The sequence below is a fragment of the Spea bombifrons genome, chromosome 1, assembly GCF_027358695.1.
Source record: "Spea bombifrons isolate aSpeBom1 chromosome 1, aSpeBom1.2.pri, whole genome shotgun sequence".
Lineage (NCBI taxonomy): Eukaryota > Metazoa > Chordata > Amphibia > Anura > Pelobatidae > Spea > Spea bombifrons.
In genome coordinates, this window is record NC_071087.1 from 105,962,535 (window position 1) to 105,990,520 (window position 27,986).

The 27,986-nt window shown below is 38.4% G+C and overlaps 1 protein-coding gene across 2 annotated transcripts; it reads left to right on the forward strand.

Moving 5' to 3' along the window:
- The first annotated feature begins 432 nt into the window (after positions 1–432).
- LOC128497546 (spindle assembly abnormal protein 6 homolog) lies at positions 433–27,967 on the forward strand. Of its 2 annotated transcripts, XM_053467659.1 has the most exons (17): positions 433–475; positions 643–846; positions 8,542–8,602; positions 9,823–9,902; positions 12,406–12,510; positions 16,143–16,314; positions 17,148–17,225; positions 17,722–17,841; positions 18,337–18,528; positions 18,945–19,139; positions 19,228–19,317; positions 19,396–19,575; positions 20,142–20,223; positions 21,119–21,255; positions 25,127–25,221; positions 26,553–26,644; positions 27,488–27,967. In XM_053467659.1, exons 2-17 carry the CDS (start codon positions 782–784, stop codon positions 27,571–27,573), a joined length of 1,830 nt encoding a protein of 609 aa, XP_053323634.1. In that variant the 5' UTR covers positions 433–475; positions 643–781; the 3' UTR covers positions 27,574–27,967. The 2 variants fall into 2 exon arrangements, with proteins under 2 accessions (XP_053323634.1, XP_053323642.1); XM_053467667.1 differs by lacking the exons at positions 433–475; positions 25,127–25,221; positions 26,553–26,644; positions 27,488–27,967 and adding an exon at positions 24,582–24,911 and having other exon boundaries at positions 506–846.
- The last annotated feature ends 19 nt before the right edge of the window (positions 27,968–27,986 follow it).

A 27,986-nucleotide genomic window follows, 5' to 3' on the forward strand; every position in this document is an offset into this window, starting at 1 on the left:
ATGCTAATTTAACCTGGACAGCTGGCACTCCATGTACTTTAAAAAGTGATGTATAGACGTATACTTTAGTTAGTGGAGTCGTGCTATACATTTATACAGTAATACGCTTTTCCCATTTGAATTTGAGGTATTTTTCCTTTGTCTGTGGTACTTGTATCCTACCCCCATGTCATGCTAGGTGAATGGCTACACTTGCTTTAGCTAACAGCCTTTTTACATTTAATTCTCCCCATTCAACAATTAACCTCCAAAAAATCTGTCGCGTCAATGAAAAAAAAAATGGAAACGTTCTTAATTTGAAAGTAATTGGCACTGCTGAAAAGTAATCACTACACGGGGCAATAACGAGTCACCTAATCCGTACACCTGCCCTGAGGGGCCCTTGCATTTATCCTCGCCTCCCTTCGGTTAGCCATATCCCAGTTGTTACTGGTAAGGAAGGTGGAGCAGGGACAACAGTCAACGCTAGGGGCAGGTAACAGGGCGGCGGGAAGATGGCGGGAATCCCCACGGGAGCCGCGGCCGTGGCGGGGAGGGTCAGGGAGTGCGGGGTTGCGGCCCGCCCTATTCCCAGGGAGACAGAGAGCACGGTGCCGTGCAATTAGCGTCTTACAGCGGCCTGCCTTTAACTTTTATTAACAGGTGCCCGGTCGACTCCCAGCTCCTCCCTATCCCAGCTGGGGTCCGTTCGCCCGAGACGCGATACATCTCCCGGTGCTGCTCACTTCAAACGGGACATGTAATAATAAGTGTGGCGAGGAGTCGCACCGTGAGCTGCAGTATGGCAGAGGAGCTCTTCTGTAAAGTGCTGTCTGTTGTTATCAAGTGCAGAGACTGCGAGGACAGGTAAGAATCCACCCCGTCTGCCCTGTGCTCGTCACCCGTCTCATCCCCAGATGGCAGCGGTCCGGCAGTTTAATCAGATGGAGATACATAGAATTAGCTTGTCACATGCAGGGACTGAAAGACAGACCAGGGGCAATGCAATTAACCCCTTGATTTAGATGAGATGCTAGTGCATCTGTCTGATGTATTTTATGTGATCAGCGGAACGAGAATCAAAGTTTTACTTTATTGAGATCGTGGTAGATAAGTGGAACAGCTTCCCAATAGAAGTGGTAGATGCTGATGCAAAGAGGGTATTTAAACATGCATGGGGTCGGCATAAAGATTTCCTGAATCTAAAACCAGACCAAGGTCTTTACATCAGGAGCAATGGGCAGATCAGAATGTTTCTTGCCTGTTGTCGAACTCTGTTTCAGGTGTTTAGGAGTTGATGCCTTAGAGTAGTTTTAGATAGTGATGTGTATAAATAATGAGTAGTTTCGCAACACGTTATATCAAATAAAATTTTATATATATATATATGTGTGTGTGTGTTAATCTCTCATTCACTATTCAGCAGTCAGTTCAAGGTTTATCTTTCTTTCTTTTTCTTTTTTTCTTCTTCTTTCTTTCCACTAGAGGGTTGCTAATAAAAGTAGCAGATTAAAAGGATTTACTTACCTGAGGACAGATGAGTCAAACCGTAGAAAAGGCTGATTTAATCACCTGTGTGTAAGGTAGAAAATAAAACGCTGCTGTCAGGTTGACCTTATCTCGCTGTTTACTTGTAGTTCTTATGGAAATGTGTTCTGCATTGAAGTAACTCTTCTCTGGCACGGTATATTTTCTGTAGGCGTCTTTGCTCAAGTTTTTGTTTTGTTTCTATGCTCGCAAACATTTTCATAGCATGTACCTTAGACCTTATTCTTTATATATATTTTTTTTTATAGCTCTCGCATTAGTGATTTTAGTTGGCTGTGGTTTTGCTTATTTAGCATAAAATTCCATCCAGGTGCTCACTTGGTGGCTGCTTCATACATGCATACATATACATATATCGTATATATATATATTTTTTTGGTCACACTGCTAGGTCTGTAATTGCACACCCGAGTGATCGCACAGGCATGAGAAACCTAATTACATGCTGTCCCTATGTGTTATTCCATTACACCCAGCTGTACCCTTTCCATGTCTTTGATATAGGTGCCTGTTAAGCCGCATAGAATGTCAGTATAAGCAAAGGGATGGGTCTTGGCAGCCTTGCGTAGTATTCCCATAGACACATTATACGGTGAACAATTAGAAATTCAATACAACACAATCTTACATAAAGGAATCGCAAACCCATGGGCTTTAAATGTATGGCATGTCACAGCCATGTGCATTTGTTCTGGTTGGACAGATTATTTTAATTAGGGAAGTTAAATTTAAGGTCTCCTTAAGCACAAGCATTCATGGGTTTGCAGATGTCTGTGCTTATCCCTGATGAGTCTTTGCAGTGGCGACTCTAGAAACAATATATAGGGGGGGGGGCACACAAGATATCAAAGTCAAACTGGGGGGGGCATTCATAATTTCCAAAAGTAATGTGCTATGGAATTATACTTTTGTTAGTGGGCTAAAATAATACTTGATCATTCAACATGGGAAGCCTGAAGCCACAACTTGAGTGTGACTAATCCTTGAAATAAATATTATAACACAATAAATAACTTTTCCACTAAATGATTTCAGGGCCTTGAACGTTTTGCCCCCTGAAGTCACTACAACTTCAGGAGGGCATTTTATCTCTGGATAAATATAAATTAAAAATTTCCTACTGTAAGTTAAGTGCCAGGAACAGATGACCAAACACACACACCAACACAGGCTCTGTCACACCAACACTCAGACACACACGCCAGGACAGGCTCTGCGACACCGACAACCAACCAACCAAACATACACACACACATACACACCAGGACAGGCTCTGTCACACCAACACTCAGACGCACACACCAGGACAGGCTCTGCGACACCGACAACCAAACATACACACACACCAGGATAGGCTCTGCCACACAGACACCCACACACATCAGGACAGGCTCTGCCACACCCACATCCAAACACACACACACACCAGGACAGGCTCTGCCACACAGACACCCACACACACACCAGGACAGGCTCTGCCATACTGACAACTGAACACACACATCAGGACAGGCTCTTCTACACACACATCCAAACACACACACACTCTGACACACTGACACCCAAACACACACCCTAGGACAGGCTCTGCCACACTGACAACTGAACACCCACCAGGACAGGCTCTGCTACACTGATAACCAAAAACACACAAACAGCAGGACACAATCCACCTCACAGACGTCTGCATCATGATGGATTTTTCACACTGCATTGTCGTTTATACCCCCCTTAGTGTTTTTGCCCCTGCTGCCCATATATATTATTAGCCCTAGTTGCCGATAGCAGGTATAGATCAACACATTAACGCACAAACCAAGCTTTGTATGGATAGATCAACTGAAATTCACCTGTGATCTCCGCACTGAAGGTATATATCAAATAAACAGAATCAGACATACAAATCCTGTATTTGCAGGTATACAATAGTATATGAAACGTAGCATTGCAGGTATAGATCAAATAAATACATGGAAACAGCATTGCAGGTATTAATCAACTGAATAAGACATACAAACACTGTATTTGCAGGTATACATAAATAATGTATGGAAATATATAGATATGGATCTACAGAATAACGCAAAAACCCAGCTTTGCAGGTAAAGATCAATTGGAATTCACATAAAAACACGTCATTAAAAGGTATATTTAAAACCCCCTAAATTACAGGCATAGATCACAGGTTGCACACCCCAAAGCCAGCCCTGCCGTCCACACTGCCCACACAGCAATCACACTCCTATCATGCCAAGTCAGCCAGTACATCCTGGTACAGGGTGGCTGTAAGTGATGTGTAGACCACATACTGCTGGCAGCATCAATAGACAAGGGGGGCAGCTAGCTAGGTTTTAGCATGTACTGGCTGACTTGGCATGATAGGAGTTTGATTGCTAACACCTAAAGTGATAGGTTTTTTTTAATACGTAATTTGTTACTAACAAATTGCTTGCACATAACCTCATCAGACATGATTTGTCTTTTATTTTTCTATAGATGTAATTTGCTAACCGTATACATTTTTAATAAGTTATTTACATTTCAATCTAATGCCTCCAGTAGTGAAGCAGAGAAGTTCAAGCTTAGTGCTGTAGTGTTCAAGTAATAGGAAAAGCCATGAGTTATCCTATATCCTTTGCACAGAACATCGGTAAAATGTATATTGTACACTACCGTTCAGAAGTTTGGGGTCACTTAGGAATGTACTTATTTTTGAAAGAAAAGCCAATTTTGTCCATTGAAATAACTTAATTGACGACAGCTACACTGTATTTTAAAGGAATATCTTCTTAGGCGGACAGATGCCTTTTATCCACATACCTGGGAACCCTCTGTCGTGGGAGGGGCTATGTGGCACGCACCACTCCCCGCCCACTTCCCCTCCAACAGTGACATTTGTCCCGCGAAGTTAGCAGGACTGCCCACGAGACTTTCCCTATAACAGAAATCATTGGGAGTTTATGTTAAAGCGCCCTAGTTATACTGGATGGTGCTGGTTCCTGGACATTTCCAATATGTTTGCCCAGATGCAGTGATGCACCACTAGACTTCTGTTTAATTAGAGATTTATGTGCAATAACCGGCGCATATTCTATGCCCATGCAGAGGGGATTGGTGTGTGTGTGTGTGTGTGTGTGTGTGTGTGTGTGTGTGTGGGGGGGGGGGGGGGGGGGGGGTGGGTTTCAATATTTTTATACAGTGAATGTCAATTTTGCTCTCCACCACGTTGTTTTTTTAAGAATATGTACACGACAATGTGTACGGGTGCATCAATAATGTGAACTTTAGTCATAGTTAAAAAAAAAAACTAAAAAAAAAAAACTGGCAGCTGCCAAACTCAAGCTCAACCGTATTTTTCTTTTGGTTTGAGATCACTTACGGTCACTTTATAACCTTGCAATGCAGGATCATGTTTTATAAAACATGTCCCTGATGGCCACTAGTATATTAAATAGATGCTGAGGACTTTGTGTTGGTGTGGAGATCTCCCTGGAAATACATTGGAGAGCATGCAGGCTAATGACCTACTGAACTGTCCCCAGCCAGAGTAAAAATTATAATATAAACTAAAAATGATTTGTTACAAAAATGGAGGATGAAATTTTTTGCTGCTGCTCAACTCAAGCGTATAAATAGTGATAAACAGTTTGTTAAACAATTAACATACAATGTAGCATGTTAGGGTATACTCTTACTACACTAAAGGGAAATTATGGATAACAGCAGTGTACATATTTGTGCGTGTGATGTTTATTACCAGCATCCAATTAAAACTAAGCTTTCTAAAATATTAAGATTTATGTTTTAGTTCTTAATGTATTCATGTAGCGGCATATCGTTACTTGTACGAGTATTAGGTGAATTATCGTACTGCCTGTACGATCCATAACAATTAAAAAACAAAAGCATTACCTCCAAAATTGCAATAATATGACTCCAAAAAGTCTTGGCATTTATATCTCTCTGCTAAAAACTCATGCAACCCATATTTAAAGTCATCAATTGAGTTTGATAGCACAAACTCTTCATTGTAATTACCTGTCCCTGCATCCCTCTTCTGAATAGTAGGCGGCTTCTTTTTTGTACAGTCTTGTCAATGAACAGGTCATCAGAGAGCAGTTAGTATTGTCCCTCTATGTATTTATACAGTGTTATCATATCCTCTCTAAGATGCCATTTCTAAGATAACAATTTTTTTCTGGACTCTGTATTTAAGTTTATCTATTTCAATTTGTACAGTATCCTTTTATGTGAAGCTGTATCAAATGGCCTTGGGGCTTTGGCCATTTAAATGTTATCCCGTGTAAGCCAGTCACTTTTTCTATTTGTTTTTTATTTTTTTTTATTTTTTTGTAGCATTCATTTAAAAATCTGCAGTCATCAGTTCTTCGTTGGTATACAGAGAGCGAAAATTGATAAAATGTAGAAAACATGACACTGGTGAAACTCATAGCTTGCTTCATATTTATTATACCTTTTGTATATTCCTTTACATTTTATGGAACTTTATTCTGCTTTACTCTTAATGTACTTCTAATATTTAATGGACCTTCCCTGCGGAGTATTTATATACGTTGCTTCATTTCTTTCCCATTTTCTTTGCGATTCTAGTCTTAGTCAATGCCTGTGAAGTTGACTTTACACTCTAAGAGCTGTCGACATTTTATGTTCTCACGGACCCAAGGGAATGGTACATGATAGTGATTTCCCTTTTTCTTCTCAACAAAAAGAACTTAAATAGCGTTTTTGTTCAGGGTAGGGAAGCAGATGGAATTTCATATGTTAACTTTTTTGCTATAAAGTTTAACTGCATTGAACACTGTGTACACATTCATATGCTTCTTCATTACAGAAAGAATGACCTTCATATCACATACTGTAACTACCACATTCGTTTTGCTTGGAAACTGCTCTCCTGTGCAGTATTTGTGTAATATTGGGTTTTTTTGGGTCGCTATTTACATTGTAATTCAGTTTGTGTTTGGTTTTAATATGGTCAGTTTACCTATGCTGACAGATTCTGCAGACCCCCCCCCCCCACACACACACAAATTTGCCTTCTTCCTCCCCCTAGCTATTCGCGGTACAGGAGATGTGTTTAGTTGAGCGCATGTGATACACATTCCTCAAATCATGTCTAGTGCTGGCTCGATGTATGTTGAAGACGAGAGCATATCGGTGGCAAGTGTTCCTATTGATTACAGTAGCAGTGCTTCAAGCAGCCAATCAGTGGCAACAAATTTGAGACCACAGAGGAGAAGGGCAGCTCCTTCAGCAGTTTTTAGAATTAAAATAAATATATACTCTATTTGGCTGGCCCTGTTTAGTGTACAATCTAACTAGTTAAGGTTCTTGAAAGTCTCCTCACGCATTGAACTATACTATATACAGGGCCAGCTCAGACCTCCTTGCTGGACTCGCTTCATAATGAACAGTGAAGTACGAGTGCTTAGTAAATATGCTTTATAGCGTGGGACAGTTTATAACGCCAAGAGCTTGTGCCGAATGCTCCGTTTCACACGGACAAATGGAATTGCGTTCTCCCTGTTGTATATACTTACTCCCCTGTATCCCAGCAGGTCTAGCCAATCTCATTTAGGCATTAGGCAGAATAAAACATATCTTCCCACTTGCTGTGGTTTGTGAATGTGTGTTTATGTAGCCATAAACATATTATAAACTATACATATAATGAACATTTTATAGGTCATTGTTTACCATTGTTTACCAGAACACAAGCACAACTACATATTATAAAATATATAGTTCCACAGTAATCTGAAACAGAAACACACACACACACACACACACACACACACACACACACACACACATATATATATATATATATATATATATATATATATATATATATATATATATATATATATATATATATATTTTTTTTTTTTTTTTTTTTGTCGACACCCTTGCTTGTCTTCTGGGTATCCATATAATCATAAAAACTAGTTAACATACATATAACAATCAGTTATTTATATGATCTATAGATATGTTTCTTAGTTCATTGTTTACATTGTAAATACTTTTGAACAAGACCATGGGGTTTATTCTTCAAAACTGCTCAATATTTGTGTACGTTGATGTAAAGCCGCCAGTCTCCTTTGGAAGTTTAGGAGTCGTAATTTTGTATTGTTTGCTTTCTTTGTTGCTGAATTGTGTTTGTATGAGATGCATAGTCATATGCACAATGGCGTACAGCAGGAGGTCTGTAATCTACGAATGGGAAAACAGCAGAGACGTGGTTCTCCAATGATCCTATTTGCCACTGGTGGAGTCAGGGGAAAATAATAGGAATTTCATATTGGATTTATAGTTTGATACTGTTATTTCTGACCCGCGTGCTGTTGTATAATCTCTTGCATTTATTGCTGTAAAATCAATAAAAAAGATTATACCAAAAAGACATTTAAAGAACTGTTATGCTGAACTATTGCCTCTATGTGCACCATCCGTTGCCAGTTCTGCCAGATGCTTTTTTTTTTTTTTCCTTTATACAGGAATAGTAACTTTTCTTCTAGTGCCAGGTTAGGCGGTGTTGAAACTCTGTAGCTGGATTACTTTGGATCATAAAATTGATATTCCCTTTTTATTGCTTTAATTTGCGGTCCAGCAGGTAAATGCCACTTTTATGTGACCACTGCATGTTAATTAGAGTCTCACCTGCTACTAATTAAGGGCTCCAAAAGTTCAATGGAATCTGTAGATCGTTGCTGGGAAGCGAATGTTAGACTGCTCCAATTATAATGATTGTATTTAAAAATTTTAGTATATGAATTCACTAGAGAAGTATTAACCTAAAATGGCAAGTATTCAGTATCTTAGATTTAGCAGATGATTCTTTTTCAAGAACTGATGAGTAATTTGTGATCACGTTTCTTCTCCCTCTCCTCCTTTTTATTTATTTTTCTTACCCTGAATTATTTTAGGAATGAACTTAAACTGTTGTATGAACCGCAGCTTAACGGAATGTTCAATAAATTTGTCTTTCAGACGTGCCAATGTGAGGTTAACTGTTGAAACTCATTCAACTTCAAATCCCGTACATAAAAAGGTAGGTCTTGTTATTAATTTGCAGATTGTTGTAGGAATGGGTTGATTTGGCTTCATAGAGCATTGATTTTCAAAATGTTTCCTCTGTGACCTGGTGCCTGCCTTCACATGCAGTAACTGGCATTCAAAGAATTGTATTAAATTTGAGGGGGGATAATCAAATGACTTTTGTGCCTGGAGAGTCATGGGCACCCTTCTGTACAATACATTTGAGTTTAAGGTTTAATTACACAGGTAACTGAGTTGTTTATTTGCTAAGTAATCTTCTCTAACTGTATATAATTGCAGATGAAATACCGTATTGGCCAAAATATAGGCCACCCCCACCACTTTAGGTTTTTAAAGTGGGGGTGTGGCCTATATTCGGGGTTTAGCACAGGGATGCGCAGTTCGTATCGCAGGTAAGCAGCAGGGATAGGATCCAGGGATAGTGCACCTGTATCCTCCCCTCCAGCAGCCCTGGACATCTGCGCGACGTGCGTAGACAACCTCCGCTGCCTTGGCTTCTATGGTGGAGCACCGGCGCGACATAACCTTCTGGTGCTCCACCATAGAAGTGCCGGCAGCGGCGATTGTCTGCACGCATCGCACAGATGTCCACTGGCCGGCCCCGCTAGGGAGTCTGGGGGGGGGGTCATTGGTAAATTGGGGGGGGTGGCACTTCTAGGGGGCATAAAGCATATATGGGGGGCAGGTGGGCATTTCTAGGGGGGGCATAAAGCATATTAGGGGCCGAGTGGCATATCAAGGGTTATAAAGCATATCTGGGGGGCAGAGGGGCATATCTATAAGTAAGGAGCATTATGAATTAAGGGGGGGACCTTAAAATGGCTATTGGTTTTCTGTTTGTATGTAACCTATCCTGACTAACTGATAGATACCAAAAATGTAAATACTGTTTTACCATTCCACTAATGTGTATTTGTTCTTTAAAAAATATGTATTTTCTATAAAATAGCACCAAACTTTAAGGGTGCGGCCTATAATCGGGTGCAGCCTATATTCGAGCCAATATGGTATTACTTAATCCAGTTAAACATGGATGAATGTAATCTATTCAAAACTTTGTTTATGCTTTATTTTGCTTAACTTATGTTTTTACTTAAAACTTAATTTCCAAGTTTATAACTTTGATATTTTTGCAAGCACAATTATGTTTTTCATGAATGTGATCAAATATATATATATATATATTTTTTTTTTATTGACCTTGTGTTATAGGACCTAATTGTACGGCTGTCTGATGATACAGATCCATTTTTCTTATATAATCTGACTCTAGGGGAGGAAGATTTTCAAAGGTAAATGAAAACTCTTATTGGTGTAAGATGTCAGGGTGTCTTATTTAGTATTTGGAAAAACTCCACTCATGAGTCATGACCCCTTACTGGTAACTGATACAGCTAACTTTTTTTATATTTTGTAATGATTTTACTCTGATTTAACATTTTATTATGATGTTATGGTATCCATTTTCCTTCTTTGAGTACTTTAACATTAAACTTACCTTGTTCTTTTCTAGTAAATAGCAAAGTAACCAAACTTGCACTTCAAAAAACTGTGGGAAAGGACATTATTTCCATGCTGTCTAAAATATATATTTTTATATTATTTGTGAGACAGGCATAAATCATTTTAAGTATATGAAAGACACTTTATGGATTATACAGTATATATTTATATAAAGCTTCCTGTGTCTTCGTAATGGTGATAAAATATCATTGCCTCTGTTCATCTATCTTTAAGAAGCTGTTTCTCCATTCTGTTGGAAACAGTATTGTCCTGTTATGTACTTTTTGCTGGGTTCTGGAAGTATACATTACTATGCTTTCTGGTAGGTAGCTTTCACCTGCCATCTACCAAACCCAGATTTGTCTCATACTTTGAAGCATGATTCATCAATCCCACAGAACATGTTTCCACTGTTCTAGAGTCCAGTGCACTTTATTCCTGCCAACACTTGGTATTGTACATAGTGATCTTCAGCTTGCATGTCTGCTCGGCCATGGGCTCCCCATGCACAGTGTGTGTCCTGATGTTGCTTCCAGAGGCATTTTTGAACTCTGTAGTGAGTGATGTTACAGCGCATAGACTATATTTACCATCTACGTCAGGCATGTCCAAACTTTTTTCGAAGAGTGCCAGATTTGATGAAGTGAACATGTGCGAGGGCTGACCATTTTGCCTGACATTTTCTGAACCATTAAAATTAAATGCAAATTAACTATTTTATGCACAGTTTATTGAAAACGGCATACCACATCTATCCCTTTCTCACTATCTCCCCTCTCCCTCCCTACCCTCCCTTCTCACAATCTCCCCTCTCCCTCCCTACCCTCCCTTCTCACAATCTCCCCTCTCCCTCCCTACCCTCCCTTCTCACAATCTCCCCTCTCCCTCCCTACCCTCCCTTCTCACAATCTCCCCTCTCCCTCCCTACCCCCCCTTCTCACAATCTCCCCTCTCCCTCCCTACCCCTCGTTCTCACAATCTCCCCTCTCCCTCCCTACCCCCTTCTAACGATCTACCCTCTCCCCCCCCTTCTCACGATCTACCCACTCCCTCCCTACTCCCCTTTGTAGGTCACTTACCGTCAACTCCTGTGTTGGGAGCGTGAGGCGTTTGTCTCGGGTGCCGGCGCTCAGCGTGAAGCGCCGGCACGCGAGACAAACACCTCACGCTTCCAACACTGCACTCTGGGCAGCGCAGAGGCAGGCGGCGGCGGCGAGCAGAGGAGTCCTGGATTTCTGTCAGTCAGGGGGGCCCAAGAGGTGCCGAGCGGTCGTTTTCAGCAACCGCTTGGGCCCCCCTGACTGGCAGAACTCCAGGGCCCGGTCGCAGTCGCGACCCCGGTAGTTCCGCCACTGCCTACAATTTCTTCATCAGATGCCCTTGTGGCTGTGTGTGCCGGCGCAGGGAGAAGGAAAGCCCAAATCTAGCGACGTCCGAGATCGCAAGATTTGGGCTTTCCTTCTCCCTGCGCCGGCACACACAGCCGCAAGGGCCTCTGATGAAGAAATTGTGTAGGGGAGGGTTAGATTTCAACCCTTGTCTACAGTCAAACATGAACCCTGTTTAAAGTAACTGTAGACGAGGGTTGAAATCTAACCCTCCCCTACACAATTTCTTCATCATATGCTCTTGTGGCTGTGTGTGCCGGCACAGGGCGAAGGAAAGCCCAAATCTCGCGCTTTCCTTCTCCCTGCGCCGGCTGATGACGCCAAGTCCCGTGGCTCACTTGGGGGGCCGTATCAGTCCGGAACGCGGGCCGCAATTGGCCCGCGGGCCGGACTTTGGACATGCCTGCTCTACGTGCTTCAGCACTCAGAAACCCCGCTCCGTGAGTTGGACACTGCTTCTTGGTTGAACTGTTATTAGTCCTATATGCTTCGCAATAATGCCAGTTCTAGTAGAAAGGGGAAGATCTAGCAGGGCAACATTTTTATGACATGCCTTGTGTCAAAGATGGCATCCTATGACAGTGCTGCGTTTAAGCTCTTCAGCACAACCCGTTCTACTGTCAGTGTTTATCTATCGAGATCACATGTCTACATGCTTGGTTTTATACACCTGTTAGCAATGGGCGTGGCTGAAATACCTAAACAATTAGGAGGGGTGCCCACATACCTTTGGTCAAATAGTGTATCTGTGTAATCTATGTAATATAAAATTTTGTATAGTGTTTGTTTTTGTTCTGTTGGTGTCCTAATTTATCTTACACTCTATGAAACTTGGTAAACTATTTTGTAAATGTATTTTATTTTACATGCTTTTATTTATTTAATTTTTTATCTCTATATACAGCTTAAAAAACCAGCAAGGACTTTTAGTCGAGTTTTCTTCATTTCCACAAAGATTCATAGACCTCTTGGAGCAATGTATTGCGGAGCAGGACAAAACTGTTCCCAGGTATCCATTTCTTTCTTCATATTCAACTATATCCTAAACCATCTTGAGTTATTAATGATTACTGCATTTGTTTAATCAAAATGAACATAACAGGGGAAAAAAATCTTACAATATTCCATAATCCACATTTAACGCATTTTCAGGTTATTTTATCCTAGTGCTTGTGGAGTTCTCATGTGCTACGAATATTGTGGATACGCGATCCCACAAATCAAGAATTTGTTTTTATATACATGAGTGGAGGTTAAGTTGGATACCAGCCCCAAAGCTGGTAACCATCTCTATAACGCAGTTTTGTGTTAAACTAAATACTTTATTTTAGGCATTTATGTATTTGGAAACCTAACCAATATGTTTTATCCTATAAACTGTCGCACCCCCCCTTTAAAGCTGACCAGTTGTATTACTAAAGTGGTATCATTTAATCCACATGATTACATGTTTTTTTCTACTTATTGCTGGTATCTTTTGTGTATTCAGCTTTGCAGTGGCAAAACCTGGTCTCTCATAGTTTCAAAGGATTAATTACTGAGTAATTTGATACTGCCCAGCATATGTTGCGTGTGCAGAACATATGGGTAAGGCTTCCTTAACAAATACCTGAAAATACTGTGGGGCCTTGGCTTTGTGGGAGGTGAGAAGTGTGGTTTATGTAGCTCAGACATCCAACAGAGGTATAGCCAAGTATGTTAATACAAATATAGAAGTAAAATTCTTGATTTACTGTCCAATCTTGGACCTAAAATCAAAATCTAGATTTTTGCCTTCCGGTTGCCAATTTTTTTTTTTTTTTTTTTTTTCCCCCTGTAAAATGTACATTTTAATTCCTTGTAATTATATTTACATACTTTTTTTAAACAAAGAAACACATAGATAATTTGTGTTAAATACCACAGTATTTTGGGGAAAATGTAAAAAAAAATAAAAAAAAATTATACAGTCCCCACCAAATGGTGTAAAAAAATAAAATTTTATATATATATATATATATATATGTGTATGTAGAGGGAATACAACCTTACAGTCTTCTGTAATGCACATGCTTTTCGGGTTTAAAAGAAAATACATAGAGAAAACAATAGTGTAATATGTCAATGTAGAGAAACCCCCACTACACAATATTGCACTCAATATTACAGGTGTTTTTTTGTTTGTTTTTGTTTTTTTTGAGTGCAAAATGGTCCAACAATTCCAAGGCAATTGAAATAATTTATTATGTCTTTGGTAATTTAGGGTCATAACAGTATTTGTTGCTGCTCCACACTGAGCCAAGCTCTGTGGTCACTACCCCTTTTGTACCTTGTATGTTGGTGAAAATGTTTATTTTTAAGTTGAAAAAATGTGCAGCACAAATTGGTATTTTGAAAAAAAGTGCTTTAGCGTCTCTAGAGTACAAGATTTTATGGTCTTGTCTGGATCATTCATCGATCAGCTAGAACATTGCCAGCCTATTTAATTCTGCCCAGGGTCGCAACTCCCTGAAATACTGCACTACTAATGTTTTAACACCTAAAAAAATAAAATCTGTGTGTGATTATAAAGGAGTTGTTGATACATTTGGTAGGAGACACAATATGACACTTGCTGTGTAGCGATCTGATAACATACCGTTAATTTGTCCTCGGCTAAAAAGAAGAAATGGATTACTTGCCTGCATACAATCCTATAGGCTTTATTATTAAATAACGGTAATTTTTTTTTTCTTTTTTCCTCTCTAAAGCCGTTTTTAGAGATTTCTGTGCCTGAGGCTGACAGACATTTGCGCATGATGTTTATTTGAAGTCATATACTAGTGGAATCCCCAACTTCCCTTCTGTTTTAAGGCCATAAAACGTACTTGATGCATTCATGTGGCTAATAACCGCAGTAACTATGCAAAAAGTGCATAAAATAGGAGTATCTTGCCAGTACTTTGTGTATATTAAAATTAATTCTATGGGAGAAATACAGTACAACTATGCACTGCTGGTCTTCACTGTTTGTAACACCATGGAAGGCAGCGCCAGACCCTCACATCCACCATTAGGTATTAGGGCCTCTGCTCATGATGATACAGCCCCAAAAACCATAAGCCTGGGTTGTTGCAATCTAAGCCCAGACGCCCATCATGGCTTTATGTCATGAAGAGAGAGGGCATTGATACCTGCTGTGACCTAGCATTGGGCTCTTGTGGTATTTCTGGCAAGGTCCTACTGCTGCTGTGACATAAAAGCTATACATCTGATTTTTAGCAGTCTAAAAAATTACTTTGATGCCAAATGAAGGCAAACCTGAAAAATCCCCGTATGGCTCATGTCATACTGTTCCTAAACTTGCCTACCCCATCTGCAAAAAGGGCAACGTTGCTATGCTAACATTAGGGAGGGCGTATATTACAATTTGCAGTTCCTCCAACACTTTTCATCACTGTTTAACCTTCTCTTATTTTCTATGGATTGTTGCAACTGCTTCCAAGGGTGATATAGGAATAATAGCCTGGATACATATTGTTCAGATCCCTAGTTACGCTGCCCTTGGCTTATAGTTTATATTTATGTTGCTTCTTGATATTCCCAGGGCTAGGGTCAGTATTATACCAGTCACAAGTGGGCTTTATCACATGGATGATAATTAGACTTTAAAGTTCCACCCAGAAAAATAATTGAACGCTCCAAATTGCTGAAAGTTAAAGGGGACTAGCAAAATCACAAGTGTTTGTGGGTTTATACATGGAATGCTGCCAGTCCCGGTTTCTGGAGATTCCCAGTATGGCTGACATAGTGGAGAGGCACCTGGTGGCCATATCTGTATTTTTTTTTTATCCCTAAGCCAACATAGTGTTGGCCAGGGGCATAACTAGAAACCTCAGGGCCCCAGTGAGAGAATCTGTTAAGGCCCCCCCCAATCCATCTATCCCTTTCTCACGATCTCCCCTCTCCCTCCCTACCCCCCCTTCTCACGATCTCCCCTCTCTCTCCCTAACCTCCCTTCTCACGATCTACCCTCTCCCTCGCTATCCCCCTTCTCACAATCTACCCTAACCCCCCTTCTCACAATCTACCCACTCCCTCCCTACCCCCCTTTGTAGGTCACTTACCGTCAACTCCTGTGTTGGGAGCGTGATTCGTTAGTCTCGGGTGCCGGCGATTCACTGCTGAGCGCCGGCATATGACGTCATATGCCGGCGCTCAGCGTGAAGCGCCGGCACCCGAGACAAACGCCTCACACTCCCAACACTGCACTCTGGGCAGCGCTGAGGCAGGCGGCGACGGCGGCAGCAGCTGGGAGCAGAGGAATCCTGGATTTCTGTCAGTCAGGGGGGCCCAAGAGTTGGCGAGCGGTCGTTTTCAGCAACCCCTCGGCACCCCTTGGGCCCCCGTGACTGGCAGAACTCCAGGGCCCGGTTGCAGTCGCGACCCCGGTAGTTCCACCACTGGTGTTGGCATAGAGTTAATGAGAGGTGTCTTCTAAAATTTGCTCCACAAATACATAATATGCTGCCCCCCAAAAAGGCACTTTTAATAGTATTTCTGTTTCTATGTCAACAAGCTAATAATACCTGCTTTTATGTTGCGCAAGAATTCCCAACATAAATTATGAATGAGCAAAGAATTGCACAATTTATATTTCTAATGCTTATTCTATTTTAACAGGTTTTTACTGCAGCTGTTAACGTCCACAAGTATGCCAGACTGCATGCCTGCAAGCCTGAATATAATTGAAACAAACCCATTCAAGCACCTCATTCACCTTTCATTAAAACTTTTAGCAGGAAATGACAGTGATGTAAAGAAATATCTCGCCACTTGCATGAAGAATCTAAAGGTTAGTTCTAATAGTATAATTTGCAAAACTTTCTTTTTATGGTAGGCTGTCTATAGAATTCCAAACTAAACTGGCGGCCTTATATGTATTAGGAAAGCCCCCCCCCATTATGCTCTCTTAATTACTAATTAATGAAATGTACTTAAATGATATAGCAATGAGATTGTTTTATACAATTTTTTACTCTTTTGCGTTGAGTACATAGATTGTGTACACAGTGTTGTAGGTCACACATTTGTGATAAGTAATTATGTAAACATCTGAAAGTTGAGGTGATAATGGTCATCTGTCATCAAAGGAATTGGGTCTCATTGACCTGGCATATAGAGCAAAGATGGAATAGATGTAGATAGAGCTGAGGATGAGATAGTAAAGATGGGCCTTTTTGTATAGAAAGTAGAATGCGAGTGTAGCAAACTTTTAAGATAAGCGGGATTCATGACTTTTATATCTAAATCCACAGCACTTCCCTCTTCGTGTAGGCATTTTTTAATCTGTCATGTGCATTTTGTGGGGAATGTCAATATTATACATAATATTCAATATTGCACCTTCCTTTTCTGTGGGCCTCAAGAGTTAAAATGTCATCTAAACTGTGGTTTATATGCTCTTAGACTCAGATTTACTAATATTTGTCACTTATTAAAATCATTTTTCCATTATTATAATCACACCATACAACTTTTAAATGACATTCCACTGCCTTTCAAACATACCATTCTATGTTTTATATAATTTAAATGTATTTGGTTTTACATAATTTTAAGCCATTGTTGTAACACCGTACAATAAGGGATTACATTGTTACATATTTTAAGTCTTTGTTTTTGTAGTTAGAAAATTGTACACTAAAAGAAAAGTTGCAGCGGTCTGAAGAGGATCTTTCAAAAAAACTTGCTTTTACACAACAGGTAAAGTTATTTGTGTTTTTTAGTTTACCCTTAATGTTATTGTGCACGTATCACATAAATAACGCTTGTGTTAACATTATACTGTGAAATTTCCATTCCTGCTAAGTTTCTGGATAATGGCACGTGATAGGCCATTCCAGTGTTTTAGTATATACCCAGAGGTCAAAGTGTTGAAGTTAGTGCTATTCTCCAAACTCCTTTTCATATTCATTATCCTGACCATTTATTTCCTTTGCTTGTGAAGATCAATTATTTGTGCTACACATTTTAACTGCTGTGTTTTTGTCTGATTTTTGCCCAGATATATAGCGTTCTGCCTATTGTAGACAACGATCAGACATTAGAAATGTCAGTACTGTTGGCTTGAACATTTACGTATTTTAAATCTCTCGTACAGCCAGAGTGTGTTTCTTTAATATACAGACGCTTGCTTACATGCTCCCACTTTTTAAAGCCTAATTACTTTTGCTGACATTTACATGTTTCTTATTCCTAGGCTTTGGCAGAAAAGTGTAAAGAACTAGATAAGCTACGAAATGAATGGACGTCTCAGACTACTTTATTAACCAGCAGGCATACGCAAGAAATCACAGCAGAAAGGGAGAAAGCATTACAGGTTCGCTGAAATGAATGTGTCGTTTGTTTTATTCCACCTTTAAAAGGCAATGCTGAGAAAATACAAGACAGGTGAAAACAAAATATATCTATTCAGTCTTGCGTGTCATATATCCCCCATCTAAACTGTCCACTGGAGCTCTTTGTAGTTGAGAAAATTAAGCTAGTGTCACTTAACTTTCACTAATTGGCCATCACATCTCAGTAGCATTTCATACAGTTCTGTGAAACCACAGACGTAGCTGCTTATCACGTTGCCTAAAAAAGATTGGAACATCTTATCAGTAGTTTAATGTACTGCTCATATAACATTCTAAAAATCCTTTTAAAAAAAGCTTGATTGTATGTGTCTTTGTGTATGTATGTGTATAAAATATATGTGTGTGTGTGTGTGTATATATATATATATGTGTATATGTGTGTGTGTGTGTGTGTGTGTGTGTTTATTACCAACAGTATATATAATAGGAACTGTAACATGCTATTCATTTGCTAGATTCAAACCCAATACCAGCTTCAATATGAACAACAAAAAAAGGAGTTGGAGACCTCAAGCAGCAGAACAATACAGCACTTGGAAGCTCGAGTATCTGAATTGGAAGCAATCAATAAGGACCTTACAGAGAGGAAATATAAGTCAGAGTCATGCATACGAGAACTTAAAGGGAAAGTTGCTGGAATGGAAGAGGTATGAAATCATGCCAAGTGAAGCACAGAAATAATTTGATTACTGGTCTTTTTTTTAATTGCAAATGTGTACACTCACTGATGCACCAATTCATGACTTTAGCTTTGTTTAGAGCCTGAAAATATAAGTTGTCGTGTGCTAAAAGGACGTATTCTTAATTACGTTTTAAGTTTAATTGTGAAATGACCCATCCAAAGTACATAGTTTTGTGACTTCATAATTTAATTCCTCCATAAACGCCCAGGTAAGACAGAGAAATGAGGACCACATTTTTTTTTTTTTATAACAAAATTCGTTGAACATTAACTCTTTGAAACAAGCTCTAGTGTTTCCATTTAGTACCAGTTTTTGTGTTTTCTTCTTTAGGCCATATTTGTCTTTTGAAATGGTTCTCTGTTTAATTTTTTTTTTTACAGGAATGCCATAGAACAAAACAAGAGGTAACATCCCTCCGAAGAGAGAACGCTACTCTGGATTCCGAATGTCATGAAAAGGAGAAGCTGATAAATCAGTTAAAGACAAAAACTGCTGTGTTAGAGCAAGAAGTAAAAGATAAGGAACAAGTTGTAATTCGAAGTGTAGATGCTTGTGAAAGTGCTCAGGAACATAAGGTTGGCATTCCTATAATAACTAAAACTTTTGTAAAACAGAAATGGGATCTGGAATACATGGCTAAAATATTTTTTTTGTCTCCCACAGAAAAAGCTAGAGGAATCTTTGGAACAAAAACAGCTGCAGACTGGAAAGCTCGAAGCTACAGTGAAGTCCCTTTCTGAGGAAATAATCAAGGTAACTGATATTTTGTGTTTGTGATGTACGTAATTTGTGACAGCAGTAGCATATTAACCAACTGAAACAATTTTGTAGGCTAATGAGATTATCAAAAAGCTGCAGACCGACATGAAGAAACTAATGGAGAAAATAAAACTTAAAAATACAGTCACAATGCAACAAGAAAAGCTTTTGGGGGAAAAAGATCAAGCATTACAGAAAGAGAAGTCTGAGCTGTCTAATGTGAAGCATACTTTGAAGATAAAAGAGGATGAGGTATGTCTTTTACATTTTGTATTTAACATCCAAACCAGGTGGCCATGGCTCAGTTCCGTGGATCTATATTCATTCTTTCCGCGTTCAGATTAAAGTGGAGCGAAGGTTTTCTAAATAGTTTTTTAATACATTTATTAGGAGAGAGAAATATCCCCTAAGGGATGACAATTGAGAGCAATCCCTTTTCATAGACAGACATGCCAAACAGCAGCCATGAAGGCACCAGAGATCTAGATTTTAGTTAACTCTTTGTGTGCAAGATCATTTGAATGTTCTATTAAAATAAAATTTAATTCTACTTAAAGGGACCCCTGTGATGTCCTAATATCGCTTAATATCCTCATCAGGGGTTCTTTATCTAGTAACATGAGAGGTCCCAGGGTCAGAAAATCCGCAAGGCGATCTAAGATCATGTTGTGCCGATCTCTGATAACGAGCAGTGCAAAAAAAATAGTATAATAAAGGGGGGGAGGCTTCTTTGTGTGTAAGGGAGTTTGGCTTATTACTTTCACCCAAAAGATAAACGTATAAGTATGTATATATTTGATTCTAATGCATTTTCATAGGTGTTGAAGTTGCAGGAACAGCTGGACAACACTACTGAGAAACTTGAAGAAAGCAAGCAACTGTTGAAAACAAATGAAAATGGTTAGTGTAACTTTTTTTTTTGCCATAACATTAAATGAGACAAGATAGAAATAAATATTCAATGTTTTGCCATTTATTTTTTATTCTAATAAAACCACCCATAAACTTTCAGTGCTGCAACAGTACATGGATGATTTTGTTGTGTATTGTTTAATCTATTTATAATGCTATGGATACACTTCACTTGGCAAAGAAGTAAATAGGCATTTGCCCCATACAATGCCAGTGTAAAACTGTTGCTTGTGTAGCTTACAAATCAGACCACATCCTTTTTGCATTGCTTTGACATTTTATCTTGGTATTTACAATCCATCAAGCTGCCTAATTGATCTTGGAGAAAGTATTCCATCATTGCAGCCTTCCTAGCCTTGTTGTAAACTGAGCAAAGCAGCTTGTTTATGATTGTGTAAGATGCATTTTGGAATGCTGACCTTTACGTGTTTGTGAGTTAGCAATGAGAAATATATATACATCATTTTGTTTCCCTTTGTTTCTGAATCACATTGGTCACAAGTAATGAAGTCTGAATCTAATATGTCCTCCTGCTACAGAATGTATTTTTTAGAATGCACAGTGATGTTCAATTGTGCACATGTGATATAAGAATCTTTTATAAATTATGCATGTCCTTACTCCAGTGATGTTGTTAGGAGCCAGTAGCTATCATGAAAAATGAACTTATTGCTTCCACCACTGGCTAGTTTTCTTTTTCCTCTGATCTGAGTCAACCACTTGTATATTTTATTTATTTTTTTTACCAAGATATTTTCCCGTCTGACATACTAATGTGCAGTGAAATAAGTTATTTTATTTCCAATGCTCGGTTTGTCAGGCAGATGTACAAAATTTTAATGTTAATGAAAAATGTATCCTGTTAATGTTTAATTTCCTATAGTAATTTCCTGGCTTAACAAGCAGCTGAATGAAAACAAAATTGCATCTTTGCAAGGGGTGCAGACAGAATATGAAATGCCTGGTTCGGTTAAGGCCATCAACACAGCTTCAAATCTGGGAGTCATGCAAAATAACCAGGTAAGAATTTTTTTTTTTTTTTTTTTTTTTTTTACCTTTGGATAAAAGCATCTTTCAAAAAAATCTTTTCTATTGTTCAAAGGTGTCAAGTATCAGTCAGCCAAATTCTTCAATTGCAATATTCTGTTGAATTTCTTTTATCATAAATGGATTTTTATGGCTTTGTGTTCTCTTCCACTTTGTGTTTCATTTGATTGTGCTAATCTGCTTAGCTTTTATTCTCCTGATGTATGGTATTTCATACACTTGAAGGAATCTGAATAAGAAATAAAAAGCTGCCTAATAAAGCTTCTACATAATGGGACATGTTACAAGACAATAGAAAAAAAGAAGCAATCAGCAAAGAAGGAAGTCTGAACATCCTGTTTCTTTGTAGACCATTCTAGCAATACATGTCAAAATAAGCTTAGAGGGGTTACAGGGTTAAGGATAGTAGTGGACAGGTTAAATTAATAGTCTTAGACACTGAGAAAAGGCGGGCTGAGGCTCACTAAGTCTCACGCAGAAGAATCTCGCTCTGTAAAATGCTCAGATGCAGCACAGCAGTGTCACCTAAAGCAGCCACATTGAAATGAATGGATTCCTACCTGCTTTGCTCTTATATAGACTCTTTTTATTAGTACATGCAGCAGAGCCATTGGACAAGCCCTCAGCATGATGTGACAGGAGTGAGCTGATTGGACAAACAATCGGCTCACTCAATGTCGCTCCTCTTAGTGCAGGCAAAATAGCGAGATTCTCCTCCTCTTAGTGTAGTTAAAACGGCGGCCCCAGCAATGGGACGAATGAACTAAGACTTTCATATTGTGCACATTCGTGTTTTTGTTTCTTCCGTCCAATGTTCATTTTCCTGTACTATTTCCACTGGATATATATTCTAGCCGTTTACGAACATTTTCTGTAATGCTGAATTTTCTCACATTATCCAGCAGTCTACCCTACTTTCTTGGACATACAAGTTTCTTGTAACGTTTCGCCTCCCCGTTTCTAAATATCTCCTGAGATGATGGTGAGACCATGTAATATTTGAGTGAGCTTTTGCATTTTGTAGTATTGAATTATTCATTTCACTATGAAGCTATGGCCATGGTATTCTAAATGAGGCCTCGCTAGTGACTTCTCTACGCTGCCTTAACATCTCTTCTTTTGAAATTACACCCAAATCACTCTTTTTCCTTATCAGAACCTGTAATTAGGGTCCCACCAACCGAGCCCCTCTTGACCCATAGAAGGTTACACCTGTGCTTGTTTGTTACGAATTTAGTCTTTGGATTTTTTTCCTACATGCATTATTCTACATTTAGCCTTGTTAAACTTAAGATTTCTGACAACAGAGAAAGCTATTAAAGTACACCACAGATCTAAAGGATGTAAATGTTTGCAGAAGTGTGTATTTGTTGGTAAATTCTTGCACTCATCAACTCCTTTTGAAAGCTGGTTAAAAATGTAACTTTGTAGTCCCACAAGCGCTCTTTTATGATATAGATAATCTATATTATACGCACACACACCTCTTATTATATAATGGAGGTTATATAGGTCACTTAGACTAAAGGTTCTAGTGATTAATCTTGCATCTTGATGAAATCCCTGAACAAATTTAACATCTATTGGCCTTAAATTGTGTCATTGCTCTTGAAATATCAGCTCCAAAGTCACATTGACTAAGCGTTTTCTAATTAGTGTGGTTTTTAATGTTGGGATCAATGACCTCTCCAATCAAGAAAAGTGCACTTTTTAGATTGCTCAAGTCAGTGAGCTGATTATAAGAGGCTTTTGCTATATTGCATAACATACACAAAACTAACCTCAAAACACCTTACGAGCCGTCAAATGAAGCCTGATTTGTAACTTTTGGAATTTCATAATTTTTTTAACCAAATTATGAATAGTGCCATGACTGCACAGCATTCTCACAATGAAGGTTGTCAGATATTTTGATCAACACATTTTTAAGCAGTGTGATATGAGATTGGAAAAAATTGTCCTATTAGTTACAGGACAGCGTGTACAATAGTACATTGCCCAGACACTCCCAGTAAGCATGTGTGGCTCTAAAGCTAGAACGCAAGTTCACTGCCCTTATTACCAATTTTAAGTTACAAGACACTACTATGGGACTCTAACCCATATGTTGTAATCTGTCGCAGATACATATGTATATGTATCGGTTTATAAGTTGCTATGATTAGTATATTGAATAAAACAATTTGATACGACAGAGAATGCATATAATGCACATATAAAAAAAAATCTTTAAGATTGTATAAGTTTCTGTTTTACAGTTTGATAAGCTATTTTGGTCATCACAAGTAGCTACACTTTAGTCATATGCAATAAAATGTATTCTGCAATGAGATGACTTGCAGTTTGGGATTTTTTAGTCCACTTTATTAAGTTAATGATATAATTCTTTGAGGGCAATCCAAGTAAAGGAACACTTGCCATCAAATGTCTCCCTGATGTGTATTAGACACGTTTTTGTAGAGTTTTTAAGGTGTGCAACAGATGGTGGTAAACTAAATTTGATGGTAATATACAGTGTGGAAAAAACACTCTTTAAGATGATATGGACAGGTGTTGTAAAGCAGAAAATTTATCCCACGGGTTCTATGAAGGAAAAAAGCCTGTGAAAGACTAAACTGTGAACTCGTATTGGGAAAGGATGTATGAAGAAATACATTGCAATAGGATCTTGACTTGCATGTAGACCATCTGGTGCAACTCAGATGGAGAATGCAGGGAGGTTTATTATCATTAGTAGTCTGAGTATATTTTTCCAGAGCTGTGCTTTACCTGTTCACTGTTGCAACGAAATAAGAATTATTTCTCCCGCATGGCTATAAACACACACCAATGTGTTGCTTAAAAAAAACACAAAGATCGGCTACTAATTCTCTGTTTTAGACGTACATTTATAATGAAAATGTGAGTATATGCATATACCCTTAACAAAGATGTTATGTGTACTCTAATCTGTATAAAGGTCTCTTAGTACATAGTATAAGGCACGAAATATGCCTAATGGAAATGTACCTTTTTATTGTATTTCATAGCATTGTTCCTGTTTTATGGACACTTGATAATATCGGCACAACTCATCCTAATTTAATTTAGCTTGTCTAAATTTAATTGCATTAAAAAAAAAATAAGACTGACACACTAAATATTTCAGCCTATGGCCACTGCTTCATTTGAAAAGGTCTACAGTCCTTCCATAAATGTTCTGTGTACTTTTGTGTCTATGCTTTTTCACATTTTTCATATATTGTCACAAACATTTCCCCCTCCTCATGAGCGTGTGTGTTTTTATTTTATTTTTTCAGCCCCAGTTTCAAATTGGTAATGAACCCTACCTTGCCTCTACTATAATGCAACCAATTGGCGCTGCTCTTCCTAAATACTATGCAAACAGTTTTACGCCAGCTTCACGAATGAGCACACCAGCTACAGACCCTGTTGGCTCAAGACATGGCCCTCAGGCAGGCACTTTCCATCTATTTATTCACATCACTGGCATGTCTCTACATTATCACAGTTCAGCCTGACAAACTAGCATTAAAGATATTCACCAAGTAGGGTTCGGGTACACAAGAATATATGTGTATGGGAATTCTGCTAAATGGATATTGGTTACTTACCTGTTGGTGTGTGAAGTAGCAGCAGCAGCATGCAAAAACCACTATTTTTATTGCTCTCACGTTATGCACTTACGGTGTATTGGATATGGGCATTTCTGTATGGTACTCGTAATTTAGAAACACGGGTAGTTGTATCTTTCATTTATTCTAAATGTATTTTTTCTGTGTTTACTTAGTGTTCTGTGTACTTTTTGACTCTAATTTTGAATATTCTGTATTTCATTCCATAGGTTCGGTTTAATATTAGCTCACCTTCTGATTCAGCTCCTGGTGATTTACGACCCGTTCCTTCAACGTCTACTCCCATAATCCCTCCTACCTCAAGGTATGTATGGACGTACCTGAATAGACTTTTTTTTTTCCACATAGTGGTGGATTTCTAGCACAATATCAAAAACACTTTATTTCCCTCATGTTTTATTTTATGACACCTCTTACCCCAAGTGACCAAAGGCTTAGTACTAATGTTTGAGACGCTGTATTTGCGAACTCATTAAAAATGAAGCTTCAGATCTGAAAAAATATAATTCTGTTTGGATTCCTTCATTGTATTCAGGAAAAGTGTAATCTCCATCCTGACATCGGAAATGAATCTGTTATTCGAGCTACTTTGACATTAGCATTACAGTTGTATGCAATATAAAGAGTGTCTGACACACCTGCATTTTAAAGTTATGATTTAGGGAACAGGGTCAATGTTCACACTGAGTGTAATGGAACGCAGTAGCTGATATGGAATAAAACAGATGGGGGGGGGGGCAAAAGTCATGCAAAAGGCAACGAGAATGGGTACTGCAAAAGGTAAGGATTTGCTTAAAGCACAAGCGTGTTAGAGGACTCTTGAAATTAACCTTTTTTTCAGTTGATTAATAGCAAAACGTTGAAACGGTGTCAGAATAAAAGATTTAACGAGCCTAAATTGCTCAGCGTGTAAAAGCAAGCGGAAATCCTGATTCTGTCTCGACCAAAGGCCTTTTTTTCATAAGCACGCTTTGCGTTAAGTGTTAACAGTACGTTTAATCAAACTGATGACTAGATGTTGCATACTTTGTTTTGTGTTTATATTTTTTAGCATATTAATATTCAATCTAAACTTATTTTCAGACTTATTTCCATTATTTGTTGGGGTCATTTTGTAAGTTTTGTACCATAAACCACTCACTAATGTACTCCTGTCGTAACTTCTTGATGATGATGATGTTCCTTGTTAACTTGGTTAACATCATTGGATTCTTTGTTTTGAAATATTTTTGTCTTAAATGGTTATGTTGAATAGCCCAAATGGAAGGACGGGAGGGCGCATACTAAAAATACTTGTCGCTTATTTAATGCAAGTTCCAGACACTAACCTGTGTAAATGTTTCACTTTCTTTCAAGATTGTGTACACAGTTTGGTTTATGAAAAGAGAGCCATATTTACTTACTGGAGAACATCGTGCCATGAATGTGAAAAACAAAGAAAAGGATTTTGTTTAGATAATCTATCACAACATGCCAAGAGTACTTCACTTTTTTTTTCTTTTTCTAATTGAACCTTACATTAAGCCCCACCCAGCATGACAGACAATTTCTACATTGACAGTTCTATTAAATTATGGTCCTATAATACAGGTTTATTATTATGGTATAATACTGCATTATTTCTTTGTATCTCAGTGATCCAGTTGGATTAGATATTAAATATCTGAAGAACAATGGCAATGTTCCAGTCAGAGGACAAAGGAAAAATGGAACTGCATCAACCGCAGGTAAATTTTATGTGCATACACTGCCATTCAAAAGTTTGGAGTTACTTAGAAATGTCCTTGTTTTCCATTGATGATTCTTATAGAAGCCCTTCCACTAAAATAAGTGCCGTTTCAAACTGTGTGCTTTACTAGCGCTGTATTTGTGTATGCATTCATTCCCGTCTTTCTTTTTTTTTTTTCTTTTTCTTCTTGTGTTAAATGCTCTGTCTGCTCAACTGCACATTCGCTTGTGTCTTGAGGTCTATTGCCTTGTTATATTGTTGGCTGTCCATGACAAAATCCAAACGCATGCTGCTGTGTTTCCCCCAGTAAAAAAAGAATCGCACTTCAAGTTAATGTGCATGTATTTTGATTTTTTTTGTTTCCTGTAAAGTTTGTTCTCTTAACTATAGCATTCAGTGGATAACCCAACAGGCTCATGTGTTAAGACAACCTTTTCAGTCTTTGTACCAGGATTGCTTATAATGGAAACATCAGTTTTGAACTATTGCATCTTTTTTTTTTTTCCTGTCAAATATGGACATTGGAATCTAAGAAGATGCAACATTAATATTGTTTATTTTGCAGTACTTGGTGTGTTCCTTTTTAACAAGTTTACACAATTGAGTTTTATGTATATAACTATGGTAGTAACTTGAGGTAAATATATTTATAGAATAGAATTATAGAAGTAAATATATTACACATACTACTGGGGCTGTGCAAATCCACATTTTAGAGGGAAATTCCTCATGTTTTATTAAGTCAAATGATATTACTGGAAACTACTTGTTTTAATATTTTTATATGCTTATCTGAATTGTATTTTGTGTTTTCTAACACCGTTTCTCCTTTCTGTTCCAGCTAGACCATCTTTAACAAAATCAGGCAGCTCACCAATACTTTCAGCTTATTTTCCTGGACAACAACCCAGACTTCCTGCATCATAGAAAAATAACTTAAACCGTTAAAATTTAAAATACTAATGCTTTTCATTTGAGTAGAAATATAGTTAATGAAAACTGCCAAAAGTTATGCTATATCCAAATGAAGTTGAACTATAATAGTTGATACTATTTTGTATCACTAAATGTTGTATAAATAACTGTATTGGTGTAAAAATATTTTGCAAGTATGTTCAATATCTGTAAATATACACATAAAGATTTAGTTCTCCTTTGCTATACACTATATATTTATACATCTGATTGTGGAGAGAGTTCTATAGCCCATGAGATTCATGTGTATCTTGTAGTGTTTTCAAAACTACTTTGAAACTGGTGAGGAACGTTAAGAGGAGCTCTCCAGTGTTCACTTAGGGGTTCTGCCTCTTAGGAGTGGTTTCATGACGTTCTAGGACAGC